General features: G+C 37.0%; 1 protein-coding gene across 1 annotated transcript; it reads right to left on the bottom strand.

Moving 5' to 3' along the window:
* Positions 1-661: 661 nt before the first annotated feature.
* Positions 662-8,861, bottom strand: LOC103698125 (delta-aminolevulinic acid dehydratase, chloroplastic-like). The gene is given in 14 exon segments (XM_008780111.4): positions 662-1,063; positions 2,082-2,159; positions 2,251-2,332; positions 2,421-2,492; positions 2,622-2,743; positions 2,837-2,892; positions 5,018-5,087; positions 5,170-5,211; positions 5,213-5,254; positions 5,335-5,403; positions 7,621-7,694; positions 7,817-7,928; positions 8,088-8,400; positions 8,703-8,861. Coding segments are annotated over 13 exon segments (1,287 nt in total). The 5' UTR covers positions 8,385-8,400; positions 8,703-8,861; the 3' UTR covers positions 662-892.
* Between the last annotated feature and the right edge of the window lie 3,955 nt (positions 8,862-12,816).

The raw sequence follows: 12,816 nt of genomic DNA, 5'->3' as shown, positions 1-12,816 counted from the left end.
TTCTTCAACCTGTTCAACTCGAAATTCTTCAAAGATAACTAGAAAAAGATGGAGGAATCTCGAAAGTACCACTTTAAGTCCTTTTTTCTTTCATTGATCATTCAAAATAAATGAGGTACATAGCCTCTATTTATAATTTGAGGTCTGCCCTAACACAATTTGGGTTAGATTCCTCTTTCTAATCCTACTAGAACTCTTTTTTCTTAAATAAACATCTCTAGTAGAAAAAATTAAAAATCTTGAGATCTCGACCCCTATATCATTTTTGCCTTGTATCGCTCCGTTGAATTCTTATAGAATAGAGAGCTACGCTCAGTTAAAGCTCTATCCGAAAAGAAAATTTTCAGTTTGACTCACCCGTTTCGATGCCTAAATAATAGAATTTCGACCTAATTCAACATCCTAGGAGGTTGGCCCAAAATTGTATATCTCAAAAAAATACCCAATTTTTTTTAAAAAAAGATCATCTCAATCGAACTTCGTATGATCAATTTATAGCTTTCGAAAATTTAGCATGTGACTCGACTTTTCGATATGGCGGATCTTGCTTTTGAATCTTGTCCAACCTTGCTCGTAGTGGCCATTGAGTCTGGTGATCTTCCTGGATCACATTGCTCATAGGAATGACAAATTCGCAAACCCATAGATCACAATGTCTGTGTACTCAATTCACCAAGAAAGACTGCTTTGGCATTCCCTCTTCTGAAATATTTTAATTTCTCAGATAAACATGAAGTTTCAACTGTTTTGTCATGTCAAAGCAAGAAATTCATCACACACCCAACTTCCTTTGACTAATCCGACTAACAACAGGAGAATAACTCAACATGAAAAGTACAACGCTTTCTGGTGTCTCCATTAATCTAATCAGAAAATTTTGGGTGACATCAATCTACTCTGACTTCATGCCACATAAAAGACTTGCAGCTTGACGAGCAGAGTAAGTAAGGATGATGTCTGCACCAGCTCGTCTGATGCATAGCAGCGATTCCATCATGACCTTCTCTTCATCAACCATTTTCAGAGTCCCACCAGCTTTGATCATAGAATACTCACCAGAAACCTGAAAGAGAGGGAAACAAATTAGATCACATTAGAGAAGAAAGGATGTAAAAGGAAATTATTCGCTATAACAAAGATAAAATCATGCATTTGGGTGCATATGAACAAAAAGGTAATCATAGCAGCTTCAAAAGAAAAATTCTAGATAGATGAATCAGGTTGATTGCATCAAAGAGAGAACAGAGTAGCTTCAAAAGAAGTTGTCCCCATGCTCGTTCAGGTCCTGGACAAGTTTACAACCAGGTGGTGGCAGTAGGTAGCGGCGGATGTACTCCATAAACCAGAAAACAAAAGCCTAGTGCTGCAAGTGGAAAAAAAATTGGAAAGACCTTCCAGTAAAGTAATATTACATTGTTGACACTTCACAATTTTCCCAAGAGGCATTAATTCATGCGCAGGTTGCTTCAGTCAGTTTAAGCTTGTTTCCTAGTTTTGGATAACAATGATAGCCAACAAATTGACTCTTCTTTGGACAATAAAATATTTTAACAAATTTATGTTCTGTTATATAAGTTATTAAGAACAATTTTACCTTTCCTATTTTGCTAAATTCTCTTATGACACAGAGAAGAAAGAGAACATATATCACCCGCATGCATAAATTGAAGTGTCCCTACTAGTATACATGTATCAAGAAACACATGGAGAAGGGTTGTTGGTTATCATAGACATTACTTTAATAAAAGCATAAAACTAAACTTAGACACAAAGGGTTGAGACTCCTTGTTAGATTCACCAAAGCGACAAGAAAGCAACAAACTGCGGAGAGAGAATCAGAGCACAACTAGATCAATATCATCATCAATGGACAAAGCTGCCTGCTGCATACTATCACCAGCAAAGGCTCTAGAATCCAACTAATACTTGGGTAACAGATTAATTGACAGATAAATAGTTCTCAGAACAGAAAAAACATTTCTTATGCAAAAATTCCAGAAGTATGACAAGCAAGTGACAGTGTCTGCAAACAAAGGTTTGAGGGATGCTCAATAAAAAGTTGCACAGGCAATATTGTTTACCTGATATGCAGCAATTGGTAAAGCGGAGTTATCTCGCAGAAGACGTATAACATCCAAATATGGCATTGCTGGTTTAACCTGCCAAAAAGTACATGGTACTTTTACACTGAAGGACAAGCAAAGATATATTCAAGTTGATATGTGCCTATATTCATGGAAAGAAATTTACCAACAGAATATCTGCTCCTTCAGCCTCATCTGCCTCAGTTTCAACAAGGGCCTCTCTGTAATTTGCTGGGTTCATCTGGTAACTTTTTATCAAATAAGCCGGGCAAGCTCTTAGTGTTTAGCTTAAAAAAAAATCAATAAATACCATAGTTTTATTGATGAGATGCATACGTTTTCTTGTCTCCAAAGCGTGGATTGGAATCTAAAGCTTCTCTAAAGGGACCATAAAACGAACTAGCATACCTGTTCAAAACATACATATGTAAGCAATGCTTTTTTGAACATTCATAAACATATATTAGACCAAAAGTTTGTGGGTAGAGACTTCTGTAACATGCAAAGCTGTTGAAATCTAATGACAGCACAATTTACTTTGCAGTGTAGGACATAATGGAGACTTCCTGAAAGCCTTCAGCATCTAGAGCTGCTCGAATTGCTGAAACTCGACCATCCATCATGTCACTAGGACTAACAACATCAGCTCCTGCCGAAGCCTATTTGCAAAATAAATATAAATTGACAAGCAGAGCTGTTAATGAAACAGATAATGTAATAATGATTTCAAAAATTAGGAACTTCAGAAGTACCTGAGAAACAGCCTGTTTACACAACTGGTGAACTGTTTCATCATTCATGATAGCACCTGTAGAAAGGACAATTACAAATCTAGTTAGTTCCAGTTAATGAACTGATATCAATAAAACTCATGATATGCAATCCATGAGCTGCATTTATATCATTTCAGACCTAGCAAAACAGGCAACATTCTGTAAGACAACTATCTGAACTTGTTTACAGTCATCCTTTTATGTTTGAAAGTTCATATGTTTAAATAACTTCATTGTCTTGCTCTCATGTATCGTGTAAAATATCTTTTGAATAATCTCCATTATGTTAGTACTTCTCGTGTGAGTACTTCTGGATTACATTAATTATCCATCAAAATGTCTGTCCTCACGTTGGCAGTCAGGTTACGATTGCTAATAACTTTTTTCCCAGACCACTCAACATGGACCACTCCTTAGCATAAGTCTAAATTCAAAATTTGTAAACAAGGCATTATAAAGTATATGTATTCAGGACACTGAACCTAAAGGCCTCAAGTTTAATTTTGTGATTAATAATAGTTTTTCTATCAGTAGCTTAGCATTATTGTTTGTATGTTCATGCTCTGTTACAGCAATCTAGAGTTTTCAGGACATATCATCTTTAGTCATGTTCCTAAGACATGCCTTTAAAGCAAAAAAAAAAAAACTTCCATGATTCTGTGTTAACCGTAAATATGACTTAATTTTCACAGATCTGCTTTGTGGTTGGATGTATGTAGTACCCACAAGTTTGTATTCTTTGAAGACCATTATTATTTTTGGAGTACTAATAAATGCATGGCATAATTTTTGGCCAGCACCATATCTATCAGTATCAGCCATGAATATTGTCCAGAATAAGATGTCTCTAAGGAAAACCATCCCTTGCCAACAGCCACACAACTGCACGCCCAGACCTAGCCCCTCACCCCTTCACATGAACTCAATACTTACCTCCATATCTACCAACAGAGGGAGGCCATACTTTCCCATAATTTCAATTCAGCCATGCAGAACAAAGGTTTATATGGTTAAGTGCTAGTAACTTTCTTATTAGCCTAATCTTCACCTTTAAGCCTATCCTATCTACATAGAGTGTGGCCCTAATAGCTCTCTAATAATTAGTGCCATCCTCCCATAAAAGCAGGTTGGTCAAAAGAGGGGTCTGCAATGAAACCTAAAGGTGTTCTAACAGGTAAAAGACCTAACTTATTGGTTCTACGATTTCTACTATAGATAGGGGAACAACATGGAAGGTTTCTCGTCTTGGAAAGAATATAGATAAAATGGAACATTGAGATCCATTCTAACACATGGATTATAAACCAGAGAGCTAATTTGTAACACAATCCCCAGTTCACAATCTTTTATCACGGCCTATTGTCAATGTGTCGTTAATACATGTATGCTTTTATTTAATATGTGCTCCTTTGCTAAGCATAAAGGGTATATCCTTGTATAGTTTAAAAATGTTAACTAGTTTTCATCTCAAAAACATGTAAACAAAGTCTATTTAACTTAACTTTCAAAATATTGATACAAGAGTACTATCTCTGTATCACCGATGCCAATCCAATTTCAAATCAAATAAAAATATTTTGGAGAGTAGATAGTTAGAATTTGAAAACAATTTTTATTTCTCACATTTAAATTTTTTTAGCAGAACATGCACTTTCTTAGTCCTTTTTCTTTTGTTTTATTTTGAGCATGCCAAAGAGATAAGTATGACATGTTCATTTCTTATTCAGCAAAAAGAAGCAATATAATTAATTATGAATTGGAGAACAAGGAGCAGCTGCAAAAACATAACACTGGTTTGACACTTTCTCAAAAAAAAAATCAGAATGGAACTTTACAATATCGAAAAGAAAACATTAGTCTAGATTGACAAACAGCCACCTATTTTATGACTAATGATAGTCTTCCCAAGAGAGTCCATTATCAGTCAACCATTACCTTTCTAGAATTTTCCTTTAATTTACAGATCATTTTCATTAAAACACTATATAACTTCATTAGAATTCAGCTCCATATCCATCTAGAATGAAAACAACACTAATATTCTTTGGATGCAAACAACTAATGAGAAAATATTAAAGCTAATTTTGACATGAAAGTAAACATTTCTGAGACCGACTTCATCAATTAGAAAAATTGAATTATAATTTAAAAATGGATTACCATCTTCCCTCACAATACCATCATGCCCATCAGAGGAGTAAGGATCCAGCGCAACATCAGTGTAAATAACCTAAAGCATTTTGAACATTTAATTTAAATCCTTGTTTTCAGAAAAGTGCAGAAACAGTGTTAAAGAATGAAAGATGACTTACAATATCAGGGTATTTGTCCTTAAGCAGGCGTATTGCCCGAGGGCACCAAACCATTGTCATTGAATGCCTCATCTCCTGTTTGTGACTGGACGAACAAAAAAGTAAAACATATTTCATCTTTGACGATGAAAAAAATAGTAGATAAACTTGTGTCAAAATACAAACCTTTAATGCATCAGGAATTTTAGGAAAGAGCACAATACTATTCACACCAACATCTCGTGCCTTGTAGACCTGCATAGAAAAGAGTTTGGTAACTCTAAGGCAGCATTTGATTGGGGGATAAGTTGGAATAAAAGTTTCTTAATCCATTGTTCCATCTTTTTATTCAAACTCATTTGAACACCTAGATTAAATCATTTTTCAAAAGGCAGAATAGGTAAATCAATTTTTTTAAAAGGAAGAATAGATTTTTCCAAAAAGTTGATACACAATAGATGCTCTACTTTTTTTCCTCCTGACTCATTTACCCCACCTAACCCATGAGCAATTAACTCCTACCAATAGGTGGAATAGTTTAACCCTTCTTTTCTTTCCTCCAACTTATTCCATTTAACCCAATTACTGTGAATTTTTTATTCTCGAACTAAACACAAACTAAATTGTTTGGCTAGGACTTGGCTGTTTGGAGATAGATTTCAATCACAACCACTGCATGTTTTATTCTACAACTATATGGAAAAAAATCCTACTTTTTATCATTTGTGACAGTACTAATATTCATAAATCACTAAGGTATTTTAAATACAAGTATAATTATGTTAGAAGTATTCCCTAGAAGCCAACGTGGCTGACGCATATTTGTAATCTGGGGCATAAATTTGTAATTTAACACTTATTAATAAATAAGATTGGGCAATTTGTTTTTCATTCATGTTTATATGTATCCATGAATCGTCCAAGAAATTAATAGATGATGACACATATTCTCAAAGAAGTTGAGAATTTGAGGCATGTGTCATTAGGGATTAATTTCTAAATGCTTCTGATCGATGGATCCATTACGAGGGACGGTGATCGATCCGTTGAGATTAGTGTACAGATCACTTAGTCAGATGGACGAGTCTCGAGTCCACGGTGTAGAGACACTGGAATTATTATGCAAGTACTTGTTAGAGAACAAGGTACTGAGCGTGACCAAAATAGTAGTCATATGGATGTCTATTCACTCGTCTAGAGGATTTAATTAGTCAGACTATCATAATTGTGATTTAGAATCTCAATTGAAGTCAATTATCAATATGATTGGTGATTGAATTAACCCAGTAAGTGTTAGTGAGTTAATGGAAGAAGAATTAATTAAGTAGAATTGATTGCAATTGAATTGCAATTGGGCTGATTTAATGAGCCAAATCAAATTGGGTTCGACCCAAATTGATTTGGGTTCATAATTGGATCAATTTGATTAATCCAAGGTTTGTGCGGATTTTAAAGACCACATGTCGTCGTAGGATGAATATGACTTAAGTCATGTTCATACTATGCGGATATTTGGCATTAATCCAAGGGTGGGTTTTAGTCCCATACTCCTAATAAAATTAGGAGAAGCCCTAAACCCAATCTATAAAAGGATAGCAAGGGAGACGTTATGAATTAATTCTCTCCTCTTCCTCTCCATGCCTCCTTTTCTCTTCCCTTCTTCCTTTCCCACGGCAGCAAGAGGAGGTTCTCTTCTCTTCTCATGGCAGCAAGGTGAAAGGGTTCTTCTTCCTCCAAGCGTTGGAAAGAAAAGAAGAAGAAGCAAAGGAAGAGATCAAAACACGCCAAGGAAGAAGGTGTTCTTCCTCACGTCAGCCCCTTCTTCCTCTTCTCCTTCTCCATGGCAGCAAGGGGTGTTCTTCATCCTCTTCTTCCACGGTTGCAAGGCGAGGAAGATCCATGAGCAAAGCTACCTTCATCTCTCTCTTAATTGTGAGCAAGGTTGAAGAAGAAAGCGTTCTTCTTCAAAGAGGTATGTTGCAGAATTTCTTCCATCTCTTTTGATAGTCATGAGAGGTCTTTGCAAAGAGCTAGTACTCCGGTAAGACCTTATCTTAGATGATTAAATCCTCGTGTGGATACCTGTAGAGGCCGGACAATTGCGGCTCAAACAGGAACCTAAAATAGATCATCAGGCTGCGGTGTTCTACACCTGCAGAATTTTTGAAGATGAGATCTTCAAATATAAAACTTTTGATTTTTGTTTCAATTTTATGAATCTTAATCAACCCTCCTCAGATCCTAATCTTCCCTCCCTAATGAGTTCAAAGATCTTCTGGATTTGGATCCAGAAAATTTTTTGAATTCTACGATCCGAGGCGCGTTCATACGATGAATGACGTCCCGTTCGAATTCCGCTGCGAACGTCGCATCGAACGGGGCGTAACTCAACAAATTCTTCCTTTATAAAATGTTAACACTATCAACTTCCAGATAAAGATCAAACTCATAAAATCTTCAAAGTTTAATTACCTCTTCAAGAAGACCATGTCTCCATCCCAACCTATAACATCCAGGCATAGCTCCAATTGGGACATCCTCTTCTCCTATAAATAACATCAATTGAAACAAATAGTCAAATAACATAACCCTGTAAACAGGAAAATCGTATAATCCTATGAAAAAGAGAAGATATCAAATACGCGAGCTCACTGATTACACAACTAACCTTCATGAATAAATAGTGGAAGTACCAAATTTGAGGGTGACAAATTTGTCTCCTGGAAAGCATCTCTCAATGTGGGCGACTTTCTGTTACGTCGCGGGCGCCTAGAAAGTGGCTGGGATAAAAGAGGAGAAAATTAACATAAAAAACATCATTTTGAATTTTTTTATAAAAAAATCTAACAGCTAAAAATCTGAAGCAGATGCAATCTTGTATCATTTCAAAGAATATCCTGCACTGCCATCAATGTCAAGAACTAGTTATTCACACATACAAGTGGTTTGACATTTGGGGTTCCTCTTGGAGCCAATGGTCTTCGAGGGGATGGAGAATCAGGGAAGTTTCCGGCCACAGCAGCAGCTTCACATTCCTCAATACTTAAGCCCGAGCTCTTCACCGATATCTCCCGCTCCTTGCTTGCTCTAACGATCATGAGAGGTCGTGTCTCAGTTCTCCTCAACAAAGAGACAGATTTCCGAGCTGTCGATGGCTTCAAGCCTACATAGCTCTGAACATCTACACTTCTGACAATTCTAACATCACCAAGAGCGACAGAGCTCATAGTAACCATGACGAACTTAATTGACCTGTTTCCTTCAAACGAACAGGGGAAAAATAAATATCGGGTTATCTAAAAAAAAAAAAAAACAAATAGACAAACACTAGGTAGGCATAATATGATCGAAGGCATCCACAGGAAGATATGAAATAACATTTAGAACAAAGTCGGGAATTTTACCCAAGATATGAAATCCATAAAATATTTGTAAAAGAATAGACAATTAATCTCAAAATCCAAACTATGTCTAAGAAAAAATAACGCCTTATTTTTTTTGAGAAAGAGAAGGTAGAGCCAGAGAGAGGGGGAGGGAGAGAAGAGGGTCCGAACCTTATGTATTATTGCCGGGGGCGTCTGGGAGACAAAGGGGGAGATGGACGAGGGCGGAGGCGGCGTTCGATGGAGACAGGGACAGAAGCGGGGACGTCGGGAGGTAGGTAGGAAGGAGATATATTCTGATAAGAGAAAAGAGTTTCCGCAAATGATAGGAAGCCACGCAAATGATAGGAGGCTACGCCGAAATTACCCTGCCTTCTCATTGGCTGAACAGGCAAAAAAATTTGTATCTCAACCCCCATATGCTCCAGTTTTTTCCTTTTTCTTTTTTTTTTCCGGGGGGTGGCTGTGGAATTATAATGACCCCCTCAACTTTGGATGAATCCGAGAGATACCCCCCTGATCTTTGAAAGGTTTCAAACTCACCCTCCAAGCATCCAAAACATTCTAACCAGTCTTTTATTCATCCCCCTTAACAGCATATGACCATCATATTATAGGATAAAATTATATTATGACCAAAATATCATTCATATCAGTTATTTATGGGAAGAAATCCTAACACCAAGATGCGACATATCACGTGAGATTATATGATTCATTTCTAATAACTGTGGGTTTTGCATCCAAAGATAACCCAAAGCAAATGGGGAGGAAAGGTGAGAGGGAGAGGGAGGGATCGTAGAGGCATCTTAAGCAAGTTCCGTTATTTTTTTCATCCTGCCCTATTGATATGTGCCAACGGAATAAGGACATCATGGACCAATACAAATCCTAGCCGACATTTCTTTGGATGCATGATATATGAGATAATGTTACCATTTCGATCCAATTTAGTGTTTACTCTCCGATTTTTGCTTTAAATCTCCAGTTCCAACTAAGTGTTCCTGGTAAATGTGTTGGGAACCCTAGTAGTCGAATGCATATATTTTTAAAATTTTTACAGCAGAAGCATGAATTAAACTATTTAATTCCTATGCATGCTAGAGATCACATCTCTACAACAAAAATAGATCCAGATTTTAAATATTTATCTTAAACAAGTATGTATGATTTTATGTCTAACATGTAATCATGCAGAATTTCAGCAACCTTGTTGATTTCTAATCCTAACTTTTAATGAGATCAGATCTCATACCTTTTTGCTTTGAGGACTTTGATGATGTCTTGATCACGTTCTGTAGCCGCACACGCGTCCGGCCTCTACGGATAGTCCACGCGAAGCTCTAGGATGATACACAACTGTAGGAGTGCTAGCTCGCGCAAATGTGCTGCAGTGGCTGAATTTTTCTACTTCGAAGCACTCAACTTTTAATTCTTCTTCAAGAGGATGAAGGATGGAGATGAAGGAGAAGAAGTGAAGAGAGGAGGCGGCAAGTTTCAGAATTTTCCAGAATCCCTAGGTCTCTCCAAAATTCAATCTCCTTAACCCTAGGTGTGGGTGTCTTTTTATAGCCAAAAGACCCCCTCACACCTCACACCTATTTTAGCCAACTTGCTTGGCTGATTAAAATCCCAAAAAATTTTGGTGAACCGGCATCTTAGAGGGGAAGATCATGCCTCTTTTTTGTGCACTTTGAATTCCTAAAAATCAGGGATTCATGCGCCCAAAGTTCAGCCGCATGCCAGCCTTCTTCATACGCTATGCATTCCCTACAAATTAGGGATTTGATTCCAATCTTTTTAGGAAGGTTTGAGGCGCCAAATTCATAGAAAAATCAGCCCCACGCCTCCTCTTTCCTCACACCAAAAATTGGCCAAAAATAAAGAGGGAGGCGCCATGAATTTAAGGGATAAGTCAATATGTCAATTTTCTTCTCCAAGAAGGAAAGTTGGGTCCTAAAATTTAGGGATTTTTCTCCTTCTCAATTCTAAATTTTTGGACTCATAATCCTTATCAAATAAGAACTACTAATTGACTTAGGTCATGCCCAATCCAATTGGGTCAAGCCCAATCTACTCAGGTCGAACCCAATCCAATTAGGTCAAACTCTGATGTAGCCCAAATTGAGTCTTATTTAATTTAGCTCAACTTAAGTCCAATTATTTAATTAATTGAGTTCATTAGCAATCTAATTGCTAATTAATCCTTCAATAATTCAATAATTATTTTACTGCAACTTTTGGTTAGGATAATTTGTCAATCGAATTGACTGATGTACCCTTGGATGATTCTTAATCGTCGATCAGCTATTTGATCAACCTACAAATTTCTATGCATGTGACCCCATAGGTTCGAACCTAAGCCGGTAGCATAAGAACAGCTTTCTGTATTAATCAAAATGACCATCTAGCAATGGTACCCGACGTTCGGATAGGCCGAATAATTGCAAAGTAACATTCAAGAACCCTTGGACTATGGTTATCGTATAATTAATCCCCATGACTCCAAATGCCTAGGATGACTTCAGAGTTCTGTTGACTCTTTAATCAGTGCATCCAAAATGTATTTCAACTTTACGAATTCTGTGACTCCTCATAAGGATTACCCTGGCTAAAGTTTTGCTAAATTGAACACAAGGGCATTATCTCCTATCACTAGGAGGGGTCAAGTCCATCTTAACTCACGCACCGACTTCGCAAGTACTTGACTGCACCTAGTAGCCTTCCATCACTGAATTAGAAATTCATATAGTCCGGTACCAAAGTACAGTGAGTTGCTTGCAAGTCACCGTGGTGATCTCAGGCCTGAAGGATACTTATACCCATATCCACTCGGAACATCTTTTGACAGTAGAACATTCCGAAACTGGTCACATTCAGTGAAATATACTCCTATACTTCACCTGTGTGGCATATCAGTGTCTCTACACTCCTTGGTTAAGAGGATAACCAATGATACGGCACACAACAACCTATTCTTCATAATATTATTATCCTAGTAATAGCATATCGTTTGGTTGCGAACAGGTTTAAGGACTTATAGACAAATCTTTCTTTATCTTTTTAAAAGAGTCCTAAAGACTTCATCACATTACAAGAGTTCAAAAAGATATACAAAATATATGCGATGAATAATGCCAAATAACCTTTTATTAATTCATTAATTCATATACAATTCAATCATCAACAAGCTGACGATTGACTTTTAGGATACAATTCCTAGCAACTCCCACTTGGACTAAAGCCAATCGGTACAGTATCATATACCCATCTTCGACTTGTAATCATTGAACTCTTTGCCGAGGACTTTAGTAAATGGGTCGGCCAGATTTTTCTTTCCATCGATCTTCTGAAGATCTATATCATCTCGTTCTACTATCTCTCGAACAAGATGACATTGCCACAGAATATGCTTGGTCCACTGATGTGCTTTTGGTTCCTTTGCTTGAACAATAACTTTAGTGCTATCACAGAATAGTAGAACTAGACCATCAATGGAGGGTGCCACTCTAAGCTCGGTGATGAACTTTCGCATCCATACAGCTTTCTTGGTGGCATCGGATGCAGCAATGTACTTTGCCTTGTACATTGAATCAGCCACAGTATGCTGCTTGGAACTTTTCCAACAGATAGTACCACCTTTAAGGATAAAGATGTAACCTGACATACTTTTATTGTCATTCTAATCTGACTGAAAACTAAAATCAGTGTATCCCACTAATTTTAAGTTAGTATCTCCATAGACAAGCCATTGGTCCTTAGTATTTCTTAAATACTTAAGAATGATTTTTACAACCTTCCAGTGGTTTCTACCTGGATCAGACTGGTATCTACTCACTACCCCTAGTAAGTGTGCCACATCTGGTTTGGTACATGTCATTACATACATAATAGATCTCACTGCTGAAGCATATGAAATTCTATTCATAGTCTCTCTTTCTTGAGGAGTTGTCGGACAATCCTTTTTAGAGAGCTGAATTCCATGGCCCATCGGAAGATAGCCTTTTTTGGAATTCATCATACTGAACTTTTTCAGCACGGTATCAATGTACGTGGATTGGGACAACCCAAGCAATTTTTTGGATCTACCTCTATAGTTCTTCATCCCTAGGATGTATGATGCTTCTTCCAAATCCTTCATGGAGAATTGTGATGATAGCCAAACTTTTATTCCTTGTAATGCAGGGATGTCATTTCCGATTAAGAGAATATCATTCACATACAAAACAAGAAATACAATCACTAAACCGTTAGCTTATTTTTATATACGGATGTAAAACCTTCA

Source organism: Phoenix dactylifera, unplaced genomic scaffold (genome assembly GCF_009389715.1).
Source record: "Phoenix dactylifera cultivar Barhee BC4 unplaced genomic scaffold, palm_55x_up_171113_PBpolish2nd_filt_p 000570F, whole genome shotgun sequence".
Classification (NCBI taxonomy): Eukaryota; Viridiplantae; Streptophyta; class Magnoliopsida; order Arecales; family Arecaceae; genus Phoenix; species Phoenix dactylifera.
The sequence above is the reverse complement of the archived record's forward strand: the minus strand, read 5'-3'. Positions and strand labels throughout refer to the sequence as shown.